This window comes from Apteryx mantelli, chromosome 3, assembly GCF_036417845.1.
Source record: "Apteryx mantelli isolate bAptMan1 chromosome 3, bAptMan1.hap1, whole genome shotgun sequence".
NCBI lineage: Eukaryota > Metazoa > Chordata > Aves > Apterygiformes > Apterygidae > Apteryx > Apteryx mantelli.
This window is the reverse complement of record NC_089980.1, coordinates 87,145,383-87,169,505: the sequence shown is the minus strand read 5'-3', so window position 1 is coordinate 87,169,505 and position 24,123 is coordinate 87,145,383. Positions and strand designations below refer to the sequence as shown.

At 40.4% G+C, this 24,123-nt stretch overlaps 1 protein-coding gene across 1 annotated transcript; it reads left to right on the top strand.

Annotated features, from left to right (window-relative positions):
• The first annotated feature begins 1,393 nt into the window (after positions 1-1,393).
• AMD1 (adenosylmethionine decarboxylase 1) lies at positions 1,394-23,696 on the top strand. Its single transcript, XM_013948942.2, has 10 exons — positions 1,394-2,065; positions 15,227-15,313; positions 17,449-17,575; positions 18,094-18,196; positions 19,050-19,092; positions 19,190-19,334; positions 20,389-20,481; positions 20,560-20,715; positions 21,242-21,425; positions 23,500-23,696. Exons 1-9 carry the CDS (start codon positions 1,935-1,937, stop codon positions 21,380-21,382), a joined length of 1,026 nt encoding a protein of 341 aa, XP_013804396.1. The 5' UTR covers positions 1,394-1,934; the 3' UTR covers positions 21,383-21,425; positions 23,500-23,696.
• The last annotated feature ends 427 nt before the right edge of the window (positions 23,697-24,123 follow it).

Below are 24,123 nucleotides of genomic sequence, written 5' to 3'. Positions count from 1 at the left end.
AGAAACAAGTGGTCCTGCGCTCCCCATTTATTATTTCTTGTGCATGCCCAAGCATAATCTCTTATTTATGCTAGCACAAGCATTTATGCAGCTGGGACGTGAACTGGCTTGGGAAACTGATGCAAGTTAAAGCTGATCATGATTAAAAACTATTAACCATGATTAAAACTAAGTAGTTAAAATTAACTCTGATGCAGTTCACTACACAACCACACAAGTGCTTGTACTGGCGCAAAGGAGGAGGCAGCAGACAGGCAGAAATGAAAGTCTGGGAGAAAGAAAGGAGGACCTTTTTTTTTTTTTTACGGTAGTAACAACTAATACTAAGCTAATAACAACCAGTGAAACCACAGGCTATTTCCCTGGCAGATCTGAAGCTGCGTTAAGGGTGCACACAGTGGTGGCTAGCCGCCGAGGGAATGATTCACATCCAGCTGCCTGGGGGATGACTCATGGGGCTCAGTGAGTCACTGCTCCGCTGCGAGCTGCTGGTGGCCGGAGCCGACTGCCTGGTGCCTTGCCTGGTCCCCTCTCCTGGTAGGAGCTCGTTCCTCTGCCCTCGGCCAGTTGCCGGTGCTTGTCTAGCGCGGCGCACTGTAAGCGCGTCGGAGCAGGCACTATTTTCTGTCCTGCGTTTGGTCAGTAGCGAGGGTTTCCTTGGACGGTAACGTATCCCAACATTGATGAAGAAAAGTTTTTAAAACGGCTGTGGAACTATTTGCCTCGCACCACGTTCTTGTAAACGAGAAAATCCACCTTATTGCAGGTGGACGTATACGCACTGCACCCGTGCATGCGCGTGCACCCTTCCTCTCGGCGGACGCCCCCCTCCCCAGGGGATCCGACCCTTCCCCTCCTCGTGTGGCGCGCACGCTCGCACGTGCTCTCCCGCTCCCTCGTCCCTCCTGTCACACGCGCACCCATACGGATAAATAGCTGCTCGCTTCCCGGCCATGCACGCGCAGCAGGGATAGCTCCTCCAAGTAGCGAGGGGAGCCCCGTGAAGCCTCTCCACTATTAGCTAATAATATGTTTAAAAAAAAGAAGAAAATAAGAAGTAGATGTAAAGACGCTATTGCAGCTTAGGCTCAAAAAAAAGGTTTTATTTTCGGATTTGCTCCCTGCTACCCGCATAGTTGTTTGGGGGTTTTCTTCCCCCTCTTCTCCCGGCCATATTCAGCCCTGCTTTCCCCTCGCACCCCGCTCGCTCACTACCGCCCAGGCGCTACACTGCCGCGGCCCCGCCGCCGCCGCCGCCGCCGCCGCCGCCGCCGCCGCCGCCGCCGCCGCCGCCGCCGCCCGCGCGCGCGCGCGCGCGCGCGCTCTCCGCCCGCTCACGCTCTGGGCGGGCTGCAGTGGGTAGGGCCAGAGGAACCGGCATATCCGCTGACGGACGACAGCGTCCTCCAATGAGAAGCGGGAGAGGGCGGGCTTGAGCGGCGGCGGCCCAATGGCAAGCCCGAGCCGCCGTGATGCGGTTACCTGCGAGGTATAAAAGCGGCTGAGTGCGCGGTAGCTCCTCGCTTACACAGTATGGCCGGCGACATTAGCTAGCGCTCGCTCAACGCTCTTCTCTGTAACAGGGGAACACACAGACTACAAGGAACCGGACCGCATCGCCTGCCTGCCCGCACCCCTGCTCGAACTGTAACCCTCTCACACACGCTTACGCTGCACCCGCCGCCGCGCACTCCGGGTGGTTTTCGCTGGTTTAAAAAAAATCTTTCTTTTTTTTCTTCTAATTCCTCCTCCTTTTTTTCTTATTTTTTAAATTAATATTAAAAAAAAAATCCTTCAGAAGGTGAAACCCGCCCGGGGCGGACTAGGACCCGGCGGCGGCAGTGCGGCCCGTGCAGCAGCAGACGGTAGCGGCCGGGGGCGGTAGTTTGGTTGTCGTTAATTTCTGTGGTTGTTGGTTGCCGAGTTGTCTCACCATGAAGGAGAACGGTGCACACTTCTTCGAAGGGACCGAGAAGCTGTTGGAGGTGTGGTTCGCCCGGCAGCAGCCCGCGCAGCAGGAGCCGCACCAGAGCAAGGGGTCCGGTGACCTACGCACCATACCCAGGTCCGTTAGCGGCCGCGAGTCGCCAGCGCGCGCGGGGGGGAGGGGGGAGAAGAGAAGAGAGCTGCCGTTAACGGCCGGCGAGTGGGAGGGACGGGGCGGTTGGTGAATGGCCGGCGCACGCGGGGCCCGGGCGTGGTGGCGGTGCGGAGCGGAGCTGGGTGGGGAGGCGGCGGGCGAGAGGGAGAGTGTGGGGGGGGGGGGGGGCGGCCGCGGGGTAATGGCCGTGCGCGGGCTGGCGGGCAGGCTGGTTCCGGGCGGGTTCGGGGGCCGCCGGCGGCGGCAGAGAGCGGTTGGTGGCAACGGCCGCGCGCGCGAGGCGGGCTCGGCCCGTGCGGGGCCGCCGCGATGCCGCCCTTGTTCCTCCCCCCACGCACACACCCTTACCTCAGTGACAGCCCCCCGGCCTCTCCCGCGTGCCGCCTAACGTCGCCACAGCCGCGGGAGGGCGGGGGTGACCTTCCCCTGCTCTCCGCGGACCCCTCCGGCGGGAGGGCCGGCCCCGGAGGCAGCGACCCTACCGTGCGCCCTGGCCGGGGAGGGCGCTGCGCGGAAGCCATTCCGCGCCGCCGCCTCGTGCAGCCCCGTGCGGTCCCTACTGGCAACATGTGGCGGCGGGGAGAGGAGAGCAGAGTCGGGCGTGTGCCGCGCCGACCGGGAGCGCCCGCGGGGGGAGGCGGATGGAGAAGTGTCGCAGTGCTGCTGGCGGCCGGGGGCACAGCAGCGGCGCCCCATCCTCTGCGCCAAGCTCCCGTGCATGTTGCGGTTCCAGGCTGCTGTCTGGTAGTGTCCGGCCTCCCTCGTAGTGCGAGCCGTGGAAGCCCTTTTACGGCAGGGTTTCTTGTTCCCGCCAGCTTAGGGAGGGGGAAGGTGAGTGAGCTGCGGGGAAAAACGGCTCGGAAAATCCCAGCTCATGGAGACCGGCTACGCCAGCACTTAAGTGCAGAGTGAGGGATAGGAACCCTATTTCCAGTTTATGGAAGCTGGAATGGAGAAGAGAGATCCTGCCCTTTACTGTAGGGATAAGGGTTGATGGTTCCCTCACACGGCTGGTTTCGCAGCGACCTCCGGCAGTGTGTAGCTGAACAGGTTCACACAGCAGCTCTCGTGAAGGGAGGCTGACGATACATGGAAATCCTTTCCCTGGCTGCCTGTGGCGTGGTGGGCATTGGAGTGAGGCAGGCAACGGGGGAAATGCCCCCTCCTCCTCCAGAAGTGTGGCTGGAACCACGATTTACACGTGAGTTTCTTGGCTCTGCTCCCAGATTGCGCTGCCTCTTTTTTTTCTCCCATTGACAAGTTCAAGCCAATGAGAACTGGGCGCTGCGGAGGGGTGGGCCCGTATCTGTCACCCAATGGGCATTTGAAGAATGTGCTGGCGCTTCTTTCACTACCACCCAGGGAGGAAGAAAGGCCCGAGGCCCGCACAGAGCTTCATGTGTACACGTGTTTCAAACTCTGTCCTCTGTGATAGGGGGTAGCTTTTTTTCTCCTAAGGCCGAGGTATGCCTGCCTTGCCTTTGAGCACAGTATCTGACAGCGACCTGCTGGGGCACATATCTTTTAAAACAATGGTGGGCATGACAGATATAAGATATGGTTTTTATTATAGCTTGCTGTATCAGCGCAGCAGTACCAGTGTTTTGTAGGGAAGCAATTTTCTGACCAGACTGGAATACCTGAACTTCTGACTTGTAATAGGGAGTCCAACTGTAGATCTGCAGAAAAGGATGTTCTAGTACAAATGCCCTGGAAATGTCAGGAAAGGTAGCTGCAGGCTTGAAAGATGAAACAATCTGCTTGTGTACTGTATGTAAACTGCATGTAAATTTGTAAGAACAACAAGATTGGTATGTAGATATAATAAGTTGACATAATTGAAAAAAGTAGACCTGTTCAAGACACAAAGGGCAAATCTGAAGGGTATATCTATGTGATCATATTATTTTGAGCACAGTAAATTGTTCAAGTCTTCAGGTTCAGGTGGCACCTGAAGAATTTGGTATTTGAGTGTATTCAGATCTTGTGTATATCAGTGTTATCCAGTGGTCTTTGGTCAGAGTTAAATGGCCCCTATTCTGAGGGGATGACTCTCTGAAAGGTAACATGGAGGAGAGCCTGCAATGTATGGAGTATGGTAATGATGATAGCTTCTTCATTTAAAGGCATACTTAGCGTATGCTATTTGTTTCTTTATTTTGATATTTCTCAGCAGATTTCCTAGGTGTGTATTGGTAGGGTTAGATACCCAAAGATCTGAATCGCAAGTAGGCAGGTAACTTTCCTTTCTTGAAATAATGAATATCCCCTGTTGAGAAAGCATTGACAAAGAATTGGAGCACACTTAAGACTAGCTCACATGTGGGTGAAGCTCCATTTCTGTAATGCCAGAAGCACTGCAGAACGTGTGTTTAGCTCTGACCTGCTGTTGTAATGAAGTAGTTTGCTTGTAACTTTCTGACTCATGAAGCTACCTAGACCTTTTTGAAGAATGTGCTTAACTTGGAAATGATCAGATGTAGTTATACAGTTCTTTGATATTTAGTGGTATAGTAGATACCACAAGTCAAGAATTTGTTTAGTTAATGTCCAGGCAATCTTGTAAGAACAAATTTCTGCTGAAATGGTATGTAGGCACTTCAGGATTCCTGTCATGTTTGACTTGTTTAAAGGAGGATTCAAAAAATGTTCCTTTGTACATTCATATTGTCGTGTTTGAATATACAAGACTTCTAGTTTAGAGATGGCATTCTGCAGATGCTTTCCTTGTTGACACATTCATGCTCTGGTGTTCTGTTTGTTAGCTGGGGCTCATGTTTACAAAACAGCAGACTTATTTTTTAAAACTGCTTAATAGCATTTAATGGAATTGTAAGGCAGGTACTGCAACAGGTTCCTTTACAAGGTTTAGATATGGCTGTAAAAGTTTTAATAGGGTAGATACAAACTGTTAACTGTTAAACGTGTAGTCTTTAACACAGTTTCAGAGTTGTGAGCAAGCTTTGAAGGCCTTTGTGTTAATTGGGTCTTAATACAAGACTTTAATTGAAGCTGCCTAATTTGGGTGGAAGGGTGTGACAAGTCTGAAAGCTGCTGTTAACCTTTAAGTTATTCAAAAATAAATATCACAGTATTTTTGTTGCTAGCATGAAATGAAATTTCTAAACATTCTTTTAGAAAAATGAGGTGTCAGAATTAAGCTATTGTTGCCACTACAGTGGGGTAGATAAAAACTAAGGTTATCTTTGTGTACTGAACTTTATGAATGCAATATATTTCAATATGCTAATTACATACAGACAATTGAATAAGCTAGTTCATGTTGAACAATTTAAAATCAAAGCTGAAACTACAGAACAATAGCTAAATTAGAGTCAAGTTGCAAACCAGTTGAGCTTGCCTTTTGTATTGTAATACCTGCTTAGTAGTGAAATGCTAGCCATTCATCTCCTGAGTGACTAAGCTGGTGTTCAGAGCTAAAAATTTCCATGTTGCATGTGCTTTGCTAGGGATTAGGTATTTTAAAGTCTCTAAGATAACACCAGTTACTTGGAAAAAACTTAAAGAACTGATGGACTTAAACTCCTTTCAGCTGTTGACAAGCCTGCTTTCCAGAGAATTATTTGGATACAGTGTAAGGTGTTTCAGAAGTTGATGTATATTCAGTGTTTTTAATACCTTCAGTAATGGTTCCAGCTAAAAAAGGAAAGGAATAAACATGGGCTTTCCTTAGCTGGTGAGATTTGGGGCTCTCTGTACATTTGTTAAACAGTTGTGCAAAAGGTCTTGTGGTTGAAATAGTGGCAAGCGTCTGAAGATGCCTATCCTGCTCATATTCAAAAGTGAAATGAAGTTAATGTTTTTTGTGGCCTTAAAATCATTAGCTTTAACTTCAGTGCTTCTCACTATGCTTGCATGTAAAGCATGTTTGCTTAAAAATAGCTTTAAGTGTAAAAGGAGGGTTTGCTGAAAACATTAACTCTTCCCTCCTTTGTGTACAGAACAAATGTGACCTTATATAAATATCTTTACAATGCTTGATCATATAATACAGTAACTCTTGTCAGCTTCTTCCAGTCATACAAATGGGATAGTTTTAAGCAATGAATCCTTGCATTTTTGTGCCTATTTATTATAGAGCTGCAGAATATTGTTTAAATGCTGGTTTATACAAGTTCCAGAAGTTTTTTAGTAAGCAGAGTTGTCATAAAGATACTGCTTGTTTGACATCGGACTCATACAGAGCTTAACTTCATTGAATGAGATTATTCCTTTATGAATCCTTTTTAATACATAAGTAGGCTGATACAAATGCGTAGTGGTATTTTGAAATAGAAACAAGGTTTTCTGTATGTGCCTGGTTAGTTAATTATGCCTTCTCTGTTTTCATCATTGATCAATCTCTAATTCAGTTATCCAGTTTGGTAACAAATTCTGTATAACTTTGACTTGTGAACAGATGTTGATCAGAATAAGCTGCGACTGTTTTTAAATTCTTGATTAAAGTGAAACTCCCACACTTGCTTTGTCTAAGTTCAAGTGAAATGCCAACACACTTGAAATAGTATATATTACTATTTTCTGAACAGAAAGGTATTAAAGGTGAGAATGATTTTAAAAGCAGATACATAAGTCTGTCTCAAGAGAATAAATGTGGAGGTTCCTCTGCTTCATACATAAGGATATATAATTGCTTTTCTGACCCACTTGATTGTCATTCATGTTTGACACCACCTGATTACTGATGTATATTTGAAGTCTAGAATCAGTTAAGCTTGTTTCCTGTTACTGAGATGCTTCCAAAGCTGGAGACAATTTCAAATTAGGTATGAAATACCATTATTTAATCTGCAGGTGGAATAGTGTCAGTATCTCTGCTGGCATCGATAGATCACATCCACAGATGTTTCCAAACCTCTTGAGAGCTTATTCTGTCTTAAAATCAAGCCTTAGTCTTAATACTTTCAGAAGCAACAGTATTACTTGTCCAACCTTCTAAGACTTTCCTGCTTCTTAAAATGAAAAATATGGTAAACTTTGGAAAGCTTCAGTTCAAGTGGATTAATTTTCTATTAAAACTATGATATAATTAAAATTATAAAATTGAATCTGTTCATAAATCTGGGCTATTTTAGGAAGCTTTGTTTTTAGTGTTATGGATTGTCAAACTAGCTGCATGTAATTTGGCACCTTAGCTTTTTTTTAGGAGTGTGTTGCACTTGAGTTTAACTAAAATACCTGAAAAATCCTTCCTGAGCATGCTGTGAGCGCTGGAATTCAGTAGTGACTAAGTGCATTCACTATCCCCCCAGTAAAGTAAGCTTACTTCATTCCTTCAGCTAACAGTGTGGCTATGTATTTGCCATCTCAAGGCTTAAGCTGATCTTGAAGGTACAGAAGTATAGGTTAATGATTCTGGTACTTATTTTAAGAGTCTGTCAGCTTTTCTCACATATTCAGAACTGAAAGATACTCTTAAAATAAGCTTGCTTAGGCACCTTTAATTTACTTCCTATTTACATATATTGTGTGGACCCATAATGAGAAAGTGGAGAATGAGAACAGTGCAGTAATGGACAATATGGAAAGACACTGGTATTATGATATTCTCAGCCTATGCTTGATTAAAACTGCTAGGCACCAGTACAGTCAGATCTGATACAAGTTCTGTAACTACTTGATTTGTATTGCACTGTATAGCCTGAGTCAATGCACTTGTGCCTCTGCATCTCTTCCCCTGCCCCTCGCCCCTCCTTCTCTTCTCCAGCTCTTAGGACTGTAGCAGTGTTAACTGCATATTTTCTCAAACAGTGAAGGTACAAGGAGGCTTGGCCGTGAGCCACATTCTACTCTCATTCCTGTGATTCTTCAGCCCAAAGCAGTGTGTAGAGCTGCTGTGTGGAACTTGAAAGGGGGGCTGGGAGGATTGTGCCAGGATAAGGGCTTCTGTCATTCTACACTGGCAAAGCTTTTATACGTGGAGGTGAAAGAATCTGGAGCACATCAAGTTTTATATAAGAATTCAGATGTTCCCCTCTCCAAAACTCATTCTTAGAAACTAGATTTTTGCAAAGTTCAAAATTACAATTGAATATCAACTTGTTTGCTTGTAACTGTCTCAATTGTAATTTTACAGTAGTTCCTCACATTTGCTATTTAATCAAAGGTCAAGAGGTAAAAATACTTATTGAAAATAAGGGTTGGGACTTTGGTGTCTGCCAAATTACTGTGGCTTTCAAGATTTTTACAGCTTAGTGCAAAACTAGGTGAAACTCTACTGGCAGATATACAAAATCTTCACATAGAAAATGCAATGCTTGTCATACATGTATAAAATGACCAAGCTGTAAACCACTACCTTATCCTGGAGTCATTTATGCTGCTACTTACCTACTGAGTAATTGTTATGCTGGAAGACTTGAGGCTTATGGTAGATATGTCTTACAGCCTGTTCTTTCTAGAGAGTGTTACACTTAACTTGCCTGAATGTTGCCTGTAAGCCTTTCATTGAAGTCCTAATGTTCCCAAAAGGACTCATGCTTCATTAAACACCTTGGGTGTCAGATATGTTTTGTCCTTTGATATAAGAATAAGACTTTAGGAATACCCCTTTTTTGGTCAGACAGCAAGGGTGGGAGTCCAGTGCTCTCTGTATACTGATGTAATTACAATAAAGATAAAAGGACCTGTTTGTGCCATTGATGAAATATCTTGGTGTTGTGCTGCATGGGGGAATGATTCTCTTTAGCAGGGGACTTGGTCTTTCTTGCAGGTAAACAGCGTTTTGCAGGAAGTACTGCTTGGAATCACTTGTGAATGCAATTTTTTCATTCAGGTGTTTGTCTTTAATTCAAGATTAGGCATATATCCCTGGAGTTTTCTTAGGTTTGGGATAAGGCAGATGCAGACAGTCTTTCTGTACGTCTGTGTTCAATGTATAGGGTGTGTAGTCTTTGTGCACTCTGCAGATATTGCTGAAGTCAAATTATCTAGCTGCCAATGTGTTGTGTCTAAACTCTATATGAACATAAATAGTTCAAGATAACCTGTATTAAACAGCAGTTTGCAAAGTTAAACTGAGTTGTAATTCTAATAGGAAATAATTCACATATCTGTCAGTCAGCAGAAAATACCAGCTACTAGGAGATGTTTTGAAATGTTTAACTTCAGAATTACAAATCTGGTAATTTGACTGGTAACAAGTCTGGTCTGTGTACTGTACCTTTCAGAACACTTGAAACTAGTGTTGTGACTCCGTTATTAGCCAACCTCCATGCCTCCTGTCTCTTGTGCCTAGGCAGTTTAGACAAGGCATTGAGTTCTTGACTGTTCTGGTGTTGGTAGCAATTTGCCTACTAACTATACTATAGCCTGTTAATGAGGCAGTTGATAATACTGGCTGTTAAATACTTAGGAGATAACAGTTTGAAGGAGTGAAAAGTGTATTACTCTGTAGTTCAATGTTTTATGTTAAACAAGGTCTTATGGTAAGGTACAAGATAAAATTGGTTATCACCATGATTACTAGTCTTGTCAGCTGTTAAAGCTATGCAAGAGGATGTATACAGCTTAAGCTATCTTTAGATGTTTCATAGGACTTGTTCTACAGTACAGCAAGAATTTTTAGAAAAGAACTTTTTCCCCAGTGCAGTCTGAGTTGCATTTGCAAGGTACTTTTACTGGGGGTTATGCTTCTGGAGGGTGTCAATTGTTGACAGGAATAAGTTTTTGATGTAGTTGTATAATCTCTTCAGTTGCTGGTGTCCTGTTCCTGGTTGGCCTGAAACAGTAGTATTGTGCCACTGCCTGATATGTTTGACTTCTGGGTTAAAACATGTTCTGCCTCCACAGGTAAAGGCTCAGAGTAGGCTAATAACTCATGTTGAAAGGCATAGTTTTATCTACCAAGAAAAAATTAGTTCCTAGTGAAATAAAGGAGGAAACATAATGGTTGAGAGGACCTGTTTAGTATTAATTTCATTACATGCTCTAAGCATATACCTCTTCAAACTGAAATACTTTTCAATTCCATGAGAGGTATTTCTATGCTGACAGTCATCTGTAGTAGCTTGAGTAGAAGTTAGGTTCTGGTAACAAGTCAGAAGGCACTAAACATTGCAACCCAGGTACAAGAATAGATTGCTATGCTTTTTTTTTTTTATTTTAACATGGTCTGCTAGTCAAGTATAGAAACAGCAGCTTTCTGTCCATATTTGATTGGTAGGAGGTGATCAGAAGGTAGGAGGGGGCAGAATTACTCCAGTTGCATTCAGTAGTAAGTGTCTAAGCCTGTGCAACCATCTAAGATACTCATTGCTTGCCTATTGGACAAACTACTAGCTCTCAGCAGGTGTCAGTTATTTGAAATATAAGGATCAGGGTTTTACAGCTCTGGGATGAGATGGTTAATACTCTAAGATTATTTTTATAACCATGAGTAGCTGGTCTCAAATACTTTTTTTTTCCAGTTTGGTGTTCCAGTTGATGCAGGTCCACTACCAAACTTTCTTAGCTGCTGTATCATGTTGAAGTATCATATTCTGGTATGTTTGACTTTCAGTATAGGGAAGCAGGCTTCAAACAATCTGTGTTTGGGGATTGTCCTGATGTCTGCCTCTGGGAAATAGCTTCGGAAATAGTAATGCAATCCATATACTCTCCATTGGAAGGGGATATTTGAGGAACAGAAGCCCATGATTACTTTTGGGGGGAATTAGTCTTTTGTTCTGCTTTTCACTTAGATTTTGCTCCTTCACAGCTAGGAAGTTCACAACTAGAAATTATGAAATAGGATGTAATGTTCTCAAGTTTTTCACAAAGTTACCACCTTTGAGGGGATTTTTACTTGACAAACAAGCTAGCTGCAATACATATATTAATAATCATGAAAGGGTGCTTTAAGGTAGAATTCTTAAGTTTCTGCTTTGGGGGAGAGCTAGACATTATTTTGCTCTACTAACTTGGAGCACTTGACTTATCCAGGTTAAACAAATGGAAAATAATGCAAGAATTAAGTTTTTAGAGAAGTCAGTCTAGTTGGTACATAGCAGTCCCAGGTGTTCTTCCTTACCTCTACTTGAAACAATGGAAAATGTGAAACTACAGTCATCTTGTTTGATTACGTTGAGATCAAACGCAGCATGCTAGTGGCCTTTCTATAGTTCTGTTTTCTGTGCTTAACTTTAAAATGCACATAGATGCCATCTCTATTCTATAAAATATATAGAATGGCAATCTCTACTGCAAAATTTACTTGTAATGTGGTCAAGTCTCATCCTGACTGCTGCAAGCCTTTCTTAAATTATTAAATGTATGTTTCTGGATGAAACTTGACATCTAGTGTATTTCTCAATTTGTAGGCTTTCTTCCATAGAATGCTATACTAATCAGCTCAAATCATGAACTTTTCCTTTATTCCTGTAAAGGCTCAACACCTGAACATCTAGTATATGCTTAGCTGTGGTTTCTGTAGTTGCAGTATTGAAGAATTGAGCACAATTTTAATATTCCAAGGTCTTCTGCAATTGCAGATTTCAGCCACAATACCTAAATACCAACTATAGTACTAATGAGCATAGCTAGAGCCTTACTTGATTTATATAGCAGGCTTTGGACTTAATGTGCCGTATTGTAGTGCAAGTAGTATGCTGTGCTGATTGTTAGACTAATTGAACACCAAAATTGCTGCTTCTTCCTGTACTAAGTTTCATGGCAAACTTAGATGAGCCAGTTTCCTGAGACATCCAGTTCTGCAGTACAATAATGCTTATTTGTGTAGAAGACTTTCTCTAATGCTGGAGTTCTGACTATCTGACCAGATAAGAAGCCTGTGAAGGAGTAGATTATTGTATATGTTGTTGCAATGCCCGAGGTGGTTACAATCAATTAATACTCAAAGGACAAATACCAAATCAGTAGTAATATACAAATAGGAGTACTGCAGCTTAGCATTAGGCAGTATAAGGGAACTCTGCCTCAGCTTTCAGAAATGCTTCATAAAACACTGGATGGTTTTTTAATGGCAGTTAGAATATTGTTAGTAGTGGTGTCAGGGAATGATTTGAGCAATTGTTGCACCATATCAAACCCAATTAACACATTACCTAACTCTGTTTAGAAGAGGAATCCAATAGGATGTTACAGGAGAGATCCTAAGGCTGGCAAATTTGTACATGTGTGCTGTAGTTTCCAGAGAAAACTGAAGTCCCTTTTCTGTCCCCTTATCACCAAAATACCTGACTGCTTAGGAGTACTTAATGAAATTATTTTAGATTTTAATAGTTCACTTTGGAAAATCCTGGTAAATGTGAAAAGATGAGCACATACTTTTTTGTTTTCATATGTACTTGAGTATCAAAGACAGTGAGTGTTAAGCACAGCCCATGACAGAAGTGTACAGCTGAATAAATCTGAGGCTCTATTTGAGCAGGTATAGTTTAAAAAAACTGCTTATCTTGGTGTGCTGATTTGAATGGCCTGTATTGTCATGTTTATGGAAAAATTGTCTTGAGACTTGCTGTTTAAAAAAAAAAAAAACAAATCCAGGGCCAAACGTAAGGATCTCTCTACTTTTAGAAAAATATTTCATCAAGGTTCACTTATTGGGCTGATAGGGAGAAACTCATTTTGCTTTTTAGTATCCAGATGTATCATTCAGTTTATAAAAACTTGTTCAGATGTGCACTTAATTATGATGTATTTTAAGATGCATAAGATTCTTTAAAACTCATTTTTTTCAATGGCTTCTCTCCTCTAAAAGGAGGCTATGCAGTGAGTGTAAGTTTAATATCTTGTTCTGGTTGACTACTATATAAATACTTATATAATATTTTTACATTGACTGGTTTAGTGTAACACTTGAGTATTTTCCCTTCAGAGCCTGTATTAGTAGCAAAGGTACAGAATTAAGTTTCAGGAGACATTCCCAAGTAAGGGAGAAATACTTGAGGCAACAGGCATTTTCTGGGGTGTTTCAAGAAGTGAATTACATCTGGGCTACAAGTAGGAGATGGATATGTGTACAGCAGCATCTAAAACTTCATTTTTGCAGTGATATTTCACTCTTGTCAACTGACCAGTTTTCTAAGGGGAGAGACTTGTAGCTGCCAGAGGAACCCTGTTGACAGGATTAACAGTGAATTCTCTGGCCTGAAGTACAACTGCAGAGCTGTTGCAGTGTGAATAAAGGCAGGTCTGACCCCTCAGGAAGGATTAGGCTGAAACTTAAATGGGCAGCTGAGCCAGTTTAATGACTTGGTGCTGGGAAAGTATAACTGTTCCCTCTATTTCCTAGCTGTAGAGTTCTCTACCTTGCACCAGCTGATAGTCTGATAGCTATCAGTTGCTTCAGGTCCATAATGTGGCTGGCAGCTCAGTTTTATGCTGAGTTAGTAAGCCTTGTCCCTTACAGGCCTGAGCACAAGAGTCCACACAAATTAGTGGATGAAATATGTAGTGGGAGGGGAGAGATGGGGAAGTGGAATGGAGCTGATGAGGTCATGTGATTCTGTGACTTTGGGAAGGTGCATCTGTTCTGTCTGCTCCATAAAAAACTTTACTACTATATTGGATTCTTTTAATCTGATGTAGTCACGAGACTAAAGTAATAACCAAAATGTTTGTGTTCAAGTCTGTCATTTTTGAGTACTTCGAAGTCTCAAAGGGCTCAAGCCAAAAAGCTCAGTTTTCTAATAGAATTCCTTGTAGAATACATAATGGCAGTAGAGAATATTAAACTTCTAACCACTATACTGAAATCTAGCCCTTCTGTAGGCTCAACTTTCACCATATGAAAATAGTTCAAATAGTTTAAGAAAATTATTTCCTGTACAAGTTTTCTAGACCTTCTAGAGATTGATCGAAGAGGAATGCAGACCATTGAGATGTATTAGCTCCAGTCCTTAGGGCTAGTTAGCAATTAAATTATGGAGTTGACCAAGGTGGACAAATAGCCTATTAATGTTAACTTGCTGTTTTATCACTTTAACTGTCAATGACTGCTGTAATTGAGAGTATTGGGAGATTCAATCTAAAGTGTACCTTAAGTTGCAAACTAAATTTTATCTTAGTACATGTGGGATGCGGGACTTGAACTCATTTGGACTTGCATTGTTAGAAGCTTGTTTCTTGACATGTATGTTTGTGGCAGATTGCACTAATGAATCCTGGGAATGTAAATACTTAAGAATTGCCATTGAGAGCTAGGAATTGAATATTGTATTGTGATAGGCAGTTCCTGTATAAAGTCTTGAGATAGTTTCAGAAGAGTTCTCAGACTTGAGAGCGTGAAAGGGGAGGGCAAGGGCTATAAACCTGTTTGGACTATACTTTTCATCCTGTTTTCCAGAAAGCTTCCATTTTCTTAACCTGTCAATATTTATTTCAAAGCTGCTTAAAGTGGGACCAAGAATTTTAAGGAAAGCTGAGGCTAAATCCAAAAATTCAGCCCACTTTACAAAACACTTGTATAAAAAAAATTTTTTTTCTGTAGAATTTAAAATATGTACTATTGCAGTCAGCTTGGAAGAAGGTGAGCTTAGTTTAGATCATTGTATACAGAACTTTATACACATTTGATAGGAGGCAGGTACCTCCTCAGTCTGTACCGTAAGTTCTTTACTAAATGGATCTGTACTATAAAGTAATAAGCTTTCTAAATTGGGTAGCTTTGGTCCCATAATGCAGATGTTGATTGTTCAAATTGTAACTCTGAACACTGTTACTCACTGTGTAGCAAGTGGGAATGGGGTCCTGGTACTTCTGACCATCCATGTGACATGACACTTACACAAAGATGCTGGTGGTGGGTGAAAGCTTTTGAAGAGTCTATGCTATGAAAACATTAAGAGAATCGGTTTATGAAAATGTCTTGGAGCAAAGACTGAATTCAGTGAGCCAGGGTAACAACATAGGCTGCCAAGGATGGTAGGTTTTCTAGCTCTAAGTGCTTTTTCAGGTGTTTTGTGACAACTTTAAATTGTGCAAACATAGCTTCATATGGTTAGTTCTGCTTAACTTGCTTAGTGCCTAGTTTATCAGAAATCTGCTTACAGTGCTACGATAGAGGTTTGTTCACCTTGGAAATGACATTGTCTTGCAACAGAACTTCATTTAGTTATCTAGGTAAAATCCTAACTGGTCTCATAAGACTTAACTTCTTCACAGGATTGAGTGGGACAAACTTCTGGAGAATGTGCATTGTTTGATCATAAGTGTGACAAAAACTGACAAACAGGAAGCTTATGTACTCAGGTAAGCCACTAGCTTATTCTTTTAGTCTCCAATAAGTAAAATAGTTGAACTGTTGTGTGGGATTCATTTGGCTGAGAATCTTGGATTATGAAGATCCTGCTCTGTTAATGACTGCAACTTGCAGGGTCTGCTAATTATAATGCTGTCGCGCTTCTGTTCAGTAACACAAATGTCTTCATAATTATCAGTGTTTGTCTTATAAGATTAAGGACAGGGCTGTAGTACTTCTACACCTGATATATAAGACTATTAACAGATCGCTGGATTTTACCTTGGGATAACTCTCCCCAATTAAGAGGTTAATGAAAAATTTTAGTATCACTTCAGCAGAATAGTGCATGGAAGTATCATTTTTAGACCAGCAAAGACTATATAGGTTGGCTTTGCTGTAACTTGGAATATTACAATCAAGTGGAGCAACTCTTTGAGCTGAGGACATCTGTAAATATTATAGCTTTCCAGAGATCTTGGATTCTCTTGTCTTATACGGCAGTTAGCCATAAGGACAAACAGCTTTTGCCATGTGTTTTCCATCTTACAAAACACTTTCCTGCCTGCTGTTTTCTGCATGAACTTTACAGAAGCATTGACATTCTCTGCTTTACTTCAGATTCAAAAAACTGAAGCTTTTGTATCTTGTATATTTGAAAGCTTTTGAGGGTAAAGTTGAGCTAAGAGCAAACTAGTGAAACTGCTGAAGCCTGTGTTGTCCCAAAGCTTCATATTTTTAAACAAAAAAAATCAGAAAAATGTAACTAGTTAACTATATAGTGGATTAAATAACCTTTCCATTTTTAAGCAGCATTCCAAGCTGAGTTAAAAATACCTAGACTAGACTTTCATTCCTGCTGCTCAGTCATTTGGTGTGAAAATTTTGGTACATGTTTGAGTCTTCTGAATGCAGTATTAACTACAGTCCCACTGAACTGAAGATCAGTATTAAATATCTGATTTACAAAAATTAGCTGTATACATAAATTATCTTATGCATAAGGGCATATCATATTGCTACAGTTCTAATCTCATACTGGGACTTCCTGTTCTTATGGACAGGTGCTGATTTATCACTTTCCAGTAGTCAGCTTTCCTAGAAGATGCAGCCAGCCATTCTATACAGCTCTTCTGAGGCTTCCTGGGGTTTTTTGAGTTGATATTCTCATCAGCTTTTTTTAGCTGAGAAAGTCAGGTTTCATGTTTAAGACCATGTTCTGCAGCTGGGTCAAGAAATTATGGGCATGTCTATATTGTATACTTGCTTAACAGCATCTTTGTTTCTAGAATAGATTGAGGTAATGTAAAGCATGCAGTCCCTCTTTCCTGTACTGTGCTAGCTGTGCAGTATCACACTCGCAGCTAGAGCAGCTATTTATTGTCTGAATGGTGGAGAAATTTGTTCTGCTGTCTTGCTAGTTTAGATTTCACCCACTACAGTGAAGAGAAGAAAAAGCTGCTTTAATCATAGGGTAATAGAGTATGGAAAGCTTATTCTTAAGCCAAAGACAATTGTGTAATGAATGCAGTGGACTACTAGTATTGCCTGAAACATACTGAAAATGTGTGCAAAGTGTCTATTCAAACTGTGCTTTCCTTGACAGCTACTGCTAAACTTCTGTCAGCACTGATGTAAAGTCTGAAATGAGTTTATTTTAAGCTGTTTCCACTGATTTGTATGTGCATACTTCATTCTAAAGCAGTGTCAGCAAGCTGAACCACAGCTGTACAGCTGTTGCTGAAACTTTCATTGAGCTGAGACCACATTCATGTCTTAAAGTTGCCAAGGACTAAATTTTGTATCATTGCTGATATGACCCCTGAGTATGAGGCCTGAAATTTTAGGTGAATTGTCTGACTTAATCTGTTAAATGTAAATGTCGGGCTTCTGTTGAATTGGACCTCAAGAGTGCCAAGTACCCATAGTTTTAAAATTGTTTCAGGAGATCATAGCAGCTCTTGAAAATGTTGGCTAAAACCTATTGATCTGATAAACATGCTCTGCAAGTGTATGTACTGCATCCTGAATGTTCATTTATAAAATAATGCATTTGGCTGGGATTAGAACTAAGATCTAACCATTCTCCCCTAATTTGTTTTATAGGGAACACAACTCATTTTTAACACTATTTTTTCTTTAATAGTGAGAGTAGCATGTTTGTCTCCAAGAGACGTTTCATTTTGAAGACGTGTGGTACCACCCTCTTACTGCAAGCACTGGTTCCCCTGTTAGAGCTTGCTAGGGAGTACAGTGGGTTTGACTCAATTCAGGTAAGGTACCAAAAATGCCCCATCTTCCTTAGAATGTACAAAATGTTTTTATTAATATATTGAATTCACTCATCTTAATTCTGAGGCTTCCTTTGTGTATCATTTCTGTAATAAGTTATATACAAGATTGTTTGCTCTGCTACAGAGCATAGCTTTCTATTTGCCTTTTAAAGGATGCTAATTTACAAATGCTGTTGCACTGAATAAGGTTACTAAGGGTGAAAGATTTCCATGCCCAGGTTGTCAGTGCTGAAGTTACTGATGTCTTGTGGAAAATAAATTTGAAAGTCAGCATCTATAGCTTACAAATTAAGCTAGGTATAGTTATATGCCTCTGAAATGGAAGACGAAGTACAGGTATCAGTGTTCTTACAGTGAAGAATTCTCCTGTGAAAGCTTATACTAAATGCTCATATCTTTTGGGCATTTCCTAGATTTTTAGGTTCAAGATGGGCATATATTTTCAATATCTAAGATGTGGCTTTTTGTTGTTGTGTTTTTTGGTTTTTTTTTCCCAGAGCTTCTTTTATTCACGTAAGAATTTCATGAAGCCTTCCCACCAGGAGTACCCACATAGGAATTTCCAGGAGGAAGTAGAGTTTCTTAATGAAATTTTCCCAAGTAAGTCTATGAAACCTCACTAAAGTTGTATACCTGTGTTAAGTGTTCATATGAAGTGAAAAGTGACAAGTGGTGTGCTGTACATCCTGAGTGCAAGGCCATTCAACAGTCCTTGGGAGCTTCACAGCCAGCACGAGTTTCAGCTGCGTAAGAATGAAAAGCTGTATGTGGTTATTTTCTGGATTTTGACACTAGTTTGCCAGGGTCAAACTTTACATCATAATAAACTTGAAACTTAACACCTTCCTTTGACTGAGGTAGTCTGCAGAATTCTAAGTGGTAAGTGGTAAATAAGTCTGTAGAATACAGCTATCACTGACCCCAAAAGCCTCAGCAAAAAGGTAGACTAGTCCTTTAAGGTGGGGATTGAAATATACTGAAAAAATTCTGCTCAAAGAATCACTGCACTAAATATTGAATTCACATATTAATAATGAAAAACCTATAAAAAACTTTGAATTTCTGTCAGAAAACTTTTCTGAAGGAATATAGAAATTGAAATACTGATCTGAATCATTTGAAAATAAATGCTAATCATAATCATTAAATAGATGCTTGAAACTGCTAGGGTTTCTATCTGTGCATAGTTAAAGCTTTAATCTGAATTTCTTCCTAGTAGGTTCTGAATTGGGGTATTGAGACTACCTTCAGAGGAACCTGTTTTTCTGATTATTGGCTTTATGCTTCTGAAGTTAAATGCCTGCTTACTTGATACAGATATTAACTGTATCAGTGAATCTCTTTAAATGTTCTATGAATGACTTGCACTGTCCTAAAATATAAAACAAGGTTAGTCCTTTACCTAAAGGATCAGCTGTGGCGTATTAACTTGAGACCTTTTTGTCTTGACTAGATGGAGCAGCTTATTGCATGGGACGTATGAATTCTGATTGCTGGTATGTATGCAAAGGCTTTGAAATCTCTGAGTCATACAGTACAACTTAACCTGCTGCTGCTAATATTTATTACAGAAGTCATTTGTACTTTATGTAGGTACCTGTACACTCTGGATTTCCCAGAGAGTCGGATATCCAGTCAGCCTGATCAGACGCTGGAAATTCTGATGAGTGAGCTCGACCCAGTAGTTATGGACCAGTTCTACATGAAAGATGGTGTTACTGCAAATGATGTCACTCGTGTATGTTTGCTTGAAAACTAAATATTTGGGGGGTGGTGGATATTGGGCAACTAAATGCTTCACTTAACATTTAATATAAACTTTATTTTGTGGCAGAAAAGATTAATATTTGAGTTTTGGGGGGTAAAATGGGTTTGACTCTAGAAGATTTGGGGGAATAAAAGTTCATGTTTACAGTGTTCCTACTTTAATCTATTGAAAGGTGCAATTTGCAGTGCTTTAGTGATTGAATGTTTGCTGCTCTGGAAAATGGAGGAATAGGAGTTCAGATATCCTAATGATTTCCATTGAAGGATGGAGATTACAAGAAGTAAGGTTTATACAGAGGATAATGAATGCCAAAGGAATAAAGTTATCAAATGAGGTTAAATCATGGGAGTCATTTTAATTGTTTGGGTTGTAGGGGAAGTGTAGTTTGGTTGTTGGGGAAGTTTTAAGGTGTAAGCATAATTTGATAGGCCCAGTTTTGTCTCCTTTCCTCCCTAACTTTTTCCAATTAACAGGAAGGTTATGTGTGAACAAGTTTCACTGACAAATACAGTGACTACATCTGTTCCCCCCTCCATGCTTTGAATCTCGCTACTGTACTTGTTGTAAAGGTTTGGCTGTAGCTCAAGTACTGTATGGGAAATCAGTGCTTGGGATTACTTCAGAGTATAAGGAAGTATGTTCACACTCCATAGTAAATGTAAATAGCCTTCATTTTGTGGACACTGATTGCACAGAAGCTGTTTTCCATTTTTAGTTGCAGGAAAAAGTATGCATTATAACTCAAAGCTGCTCTTTCTGGAGGTATGCAGTCTGATTCTGTTTGTACCAGATACTTTGGTAACCTGCACAGAACTGAGCACTCAGTCACTGGTCTAAGTGACAGGATGCCAAGCAAGTTTGTTTACAGTGGTACAAACTGGTATTAAACTGACTTCCCCCTTATTGAAAGAATCTAGTGCCCTGTCTCATAAACTTGTGTTCATTCTGCCTTTGAGTTGGACTTAAACATAAGTGCAAGGAAACATGATAAAATTGAGTGGTATAATTTTAATTTCTATTTCAGATGAGTGGAATTCGTGACCTGATACCAGGTTCTGTTATTGATGCTACAATGTTCAATCCTTGTGGGTATTCAATGAATGGGATGAAATCGGATGTAAGTTCTACATTTATTGAATATTCATATTAAAATAAATTTAATTATTTGGTGCTAATAATCTTTTTTCTTCTTCAGGGAACTTACTGGACTATTCACATCACTCCAGAACCAGAATTTTCTTATGTTAGTTTTGAAACAAACATAAGTCAGACCTCTTATGATGACCTGATTAGAAAAGTTGTAGAGGTTTTCAAGCCAGGAAAATTTGTGACAACCCTCTTTGTTAATCAGGTGAGTTTGCTGTCATTAGCATGTCAGCTCCTGAAATAAGGTTTGCAAGTAGACAAATTGGGTGATGATAAAGATTTGTTTCTCACTTGGGCATCAGCTCTTTCTAGTTTGCCTCTAAATTTGGGTGGTAGCTACTTGGGAAAGTGAAAGAAAGTCTTTTGGCATGCACTAAATCTGATCTCAAGAGAAACTTAAATACTAAGAGATAAGACAGTCCAACTGAAACTTCATGGAAAGTCATTGGAATACTTGTATAGGCATCAGTTTCTTGCTTTGGTGTTTTTCTTGATTTGGCCACAGCTGTCAGTTGTAGAAGCAGACTATTAATGTTGATGCTTCCAACCAATGACTGATAGAAAAGCAATACAGTAGTTAAGGAGCAGAATTGTTTGGGATTGGAACTTCCTGAAGTACTTTCATGAAAGCATTTGAAGCATGTTGGTAACAATATCCCAGAAAGTACACATTAAGTCTATCTCCCAGTCTTAATGCTAAGCATAAAAATGTAAATTTTACTTTTTTCTAGAGCTCCAAATGTCGTACAGTCTTTTCTTCTGCCCAGAAGATTGAAGGATTTAAACGTCTTGATCACCAGATTGCCCAATTCAGTGACTACAACTTTGTTTTTACCAGTTTTACGAAGAATCGCCAGCAACAGCACAGTTGATTAAGAATGAAGAAAAAACGCAAAAGGAGATTCCATATAGAAGGTGGTGGTTGCTTTCTAGTTAATGATTCAGGGGGCCATGCTTTCCACTCCCACCACCTTGTAGTTGTGGAAAGCCCTAGGTGTAATCATAGTATAACCATTTTGAATTGTATGCATTATTATATCAAGGAGTTAGATATCTTGCATGAATGCTCTCTTCTGTGTTTAGGTACTCTATGCCACTCTTGCTGTGAAATTGAAGTGCATGTAGAAAAATCTTACTGTATGAAACTTTACAACACATGTAAAAATGATTCAGGTAGAATTACACACAGCATAGTTTTTCTCCAGGTATCACCAAAAATTCCCCACAGACAAGGCTTTCGTCCTCATTAGACTTCAGCCTCAACCTACTCACTGGGACAGTTCTCTGTTAAATTGTCGCCAATATTTTTCATCTATATTGTGATTTCAGTCTAAAACAGTTTTTGACAAACTTGTATGATTTCTAATGAAACTGATTCCTAATTAACACTTTCATGGTTGGAGAAAGTTCTTTCACTTAATACAGTTAGAAATTGTTTTGCTACTACAGGTGGTGGTGGTTTTTTAAATCACTGACTCTGTCATGCTCTAATCAAGCTTATAGGAATTTGATCGGCTGTACCATAGCACTGGGCTAATGCATCAGCCTTTCATCCTTAAACTTGGTATAGATACTAATGCAGGTTGAATTTCATCTTAGCTTAATGCTCATATTTATCTGTCTGTGTCCCCAAGCTGTCACATTGCTACACAATGGCAGAATTTGAAGAAGGTCCAAGACTTGAAAGGGGGAGAGCTGAGTCAGGGTACAAGTGCTTTGGTATAGTTGTGTGACAACTTTGCAAAGTGCAAATTCGTATTGGCACCAAACATTCTTTCCTAGGCACCAATTATGTCTTTGACTAAGAAGCTGGTGCTCTTAAGTGCTGGCAGGTAGATCTAGCAAAGGAGTGGAGTTTGCCAGGCTGGATATGTTGATTGTTTTGATTATTCTCAGTAAAACTTAAACTGCCACTTCTAACTGTAAAAAGAATGCTTCTAAACTAGTCCAGTGTCGCTTCATTTTGTTGTTCCAAGCAAAGCTAATGCCTCTATCTTGTGACAGTCCTGTGACATTGTTGTGCATGTGACTTATGTTGTATTTGAGTGTTGTGACTTCATCTGTTTTTCCTCCTAATTAATGCAGTGGTTCCTCTTACTGTGACTTGAGGGCATTAAGTGAAGGCATAGAACAAGAACTGTCTGGGACACCTGGACAGAAGTGAAGTAGAATGCTATTCATAGAACATGAATAAGTGTAATTCAAAGTCACTTTAATGGGTATTGACTAAAATGCAGGCTTTAAAGAGCTGGCAGACTTTCAGCTATGTTTGCAAATACTGTGGGATTTTAACAGCTGTGAGACCAGCAAGTTAATAACTACAAAACAGATTTTTTTTTTCCTCTTGTCCTTGCAATGTTTTGACTCTTTCTGGGTTGACGCAATGGTGTTTTCTTCCTTCCGTATTTATAAATGAAGCACTTTTTCAGTGCTTCTAAACTAAAGTCTGCTTGGTTAGAAATCAAGTGGTTGGAACATTTTTGAGTTTAAGCATATTGTTGATTGAAGTTCTTTAACAATGTTATCGATTATATGCTGTAAATGGCAGTAATGCCTTTTGGTGTTAATACTGAGGACCAATATTTCAGTGGTTTTTGTTCTTAAACAGTGTCCCAACTGATCTGACATTTGTTGGCTTGAGGTCCTTTAAGTAGACTGAAGATCCCTTTCCAAGTAATACTGAAAAATATACATTTTATAAATAGAAGCATAATCCTCGGCTATAAAATGAAAGCTGTTGAATGGATTGAACTATCTAGGGTGATCAGGATGGGGGGAGTATGGTGTTTATAATTTCTGTGATGTTAGACTTTGATCATTTAAAAATCTGTACCACAACTTAATGCTTCAATAAAAGTTTGCTTAAATTGTTTGTTGATGTAGCAATTTTACCTATCTCACTTTGTGCCATTTGTTTTAATTCTGAAGTAGACTTATGTATTTCTTGACTTAAACTACTTCTGTAACTAAACTTGCTTTACCTTTATAGGGGATACATCTCAATTGTTAACATGGTGATAGCTTCAAATGAGACTGCACATCAAAAGAAGCCAAATGAAAATAAGCTGCTTCTGAGGCTGAAAATGTTTGTCTAAATGAACACCCACAGGAAAGACTGAGATCTGCTGTGTCTTTAATCTGTATTTTTTTTCCCACAGCATTAAATATTTAAAATATTCCTCTGAATTAAGACGACAACTGCTTCTACAGGTCTTATGTACCAAACTGGAATGCATGCATATATGGTACTTAATATTAGACTGAATTAGTTTAAGCTGAAGTTTGTCTTGTAATATTAAGGTAAAGTAAGCATGCACATAATCTGGACAGCAAGCTCCACTGGAAGCTAGTGGTTAAGTCTCAGTGCTAAGTAGATGCAGCCAACATAACTGAAGCTTCCTAGATCCCTTATGAACACTTCTATAGAAATAGCAGATTCAGTTGAACTATACTTAGAGTAGATATTCCCAAAAATCACTTAAGTAGGGATATCTGTGTGCCACTGTTAAAGGCCTAAGTTGCTGTAAGTTGTTCTTACCTGAATACAGATTACACTGATCACCCAGAACCTATTCTGCAGTGCTAGATTTCTGTAATTGTACTTTGGATATTA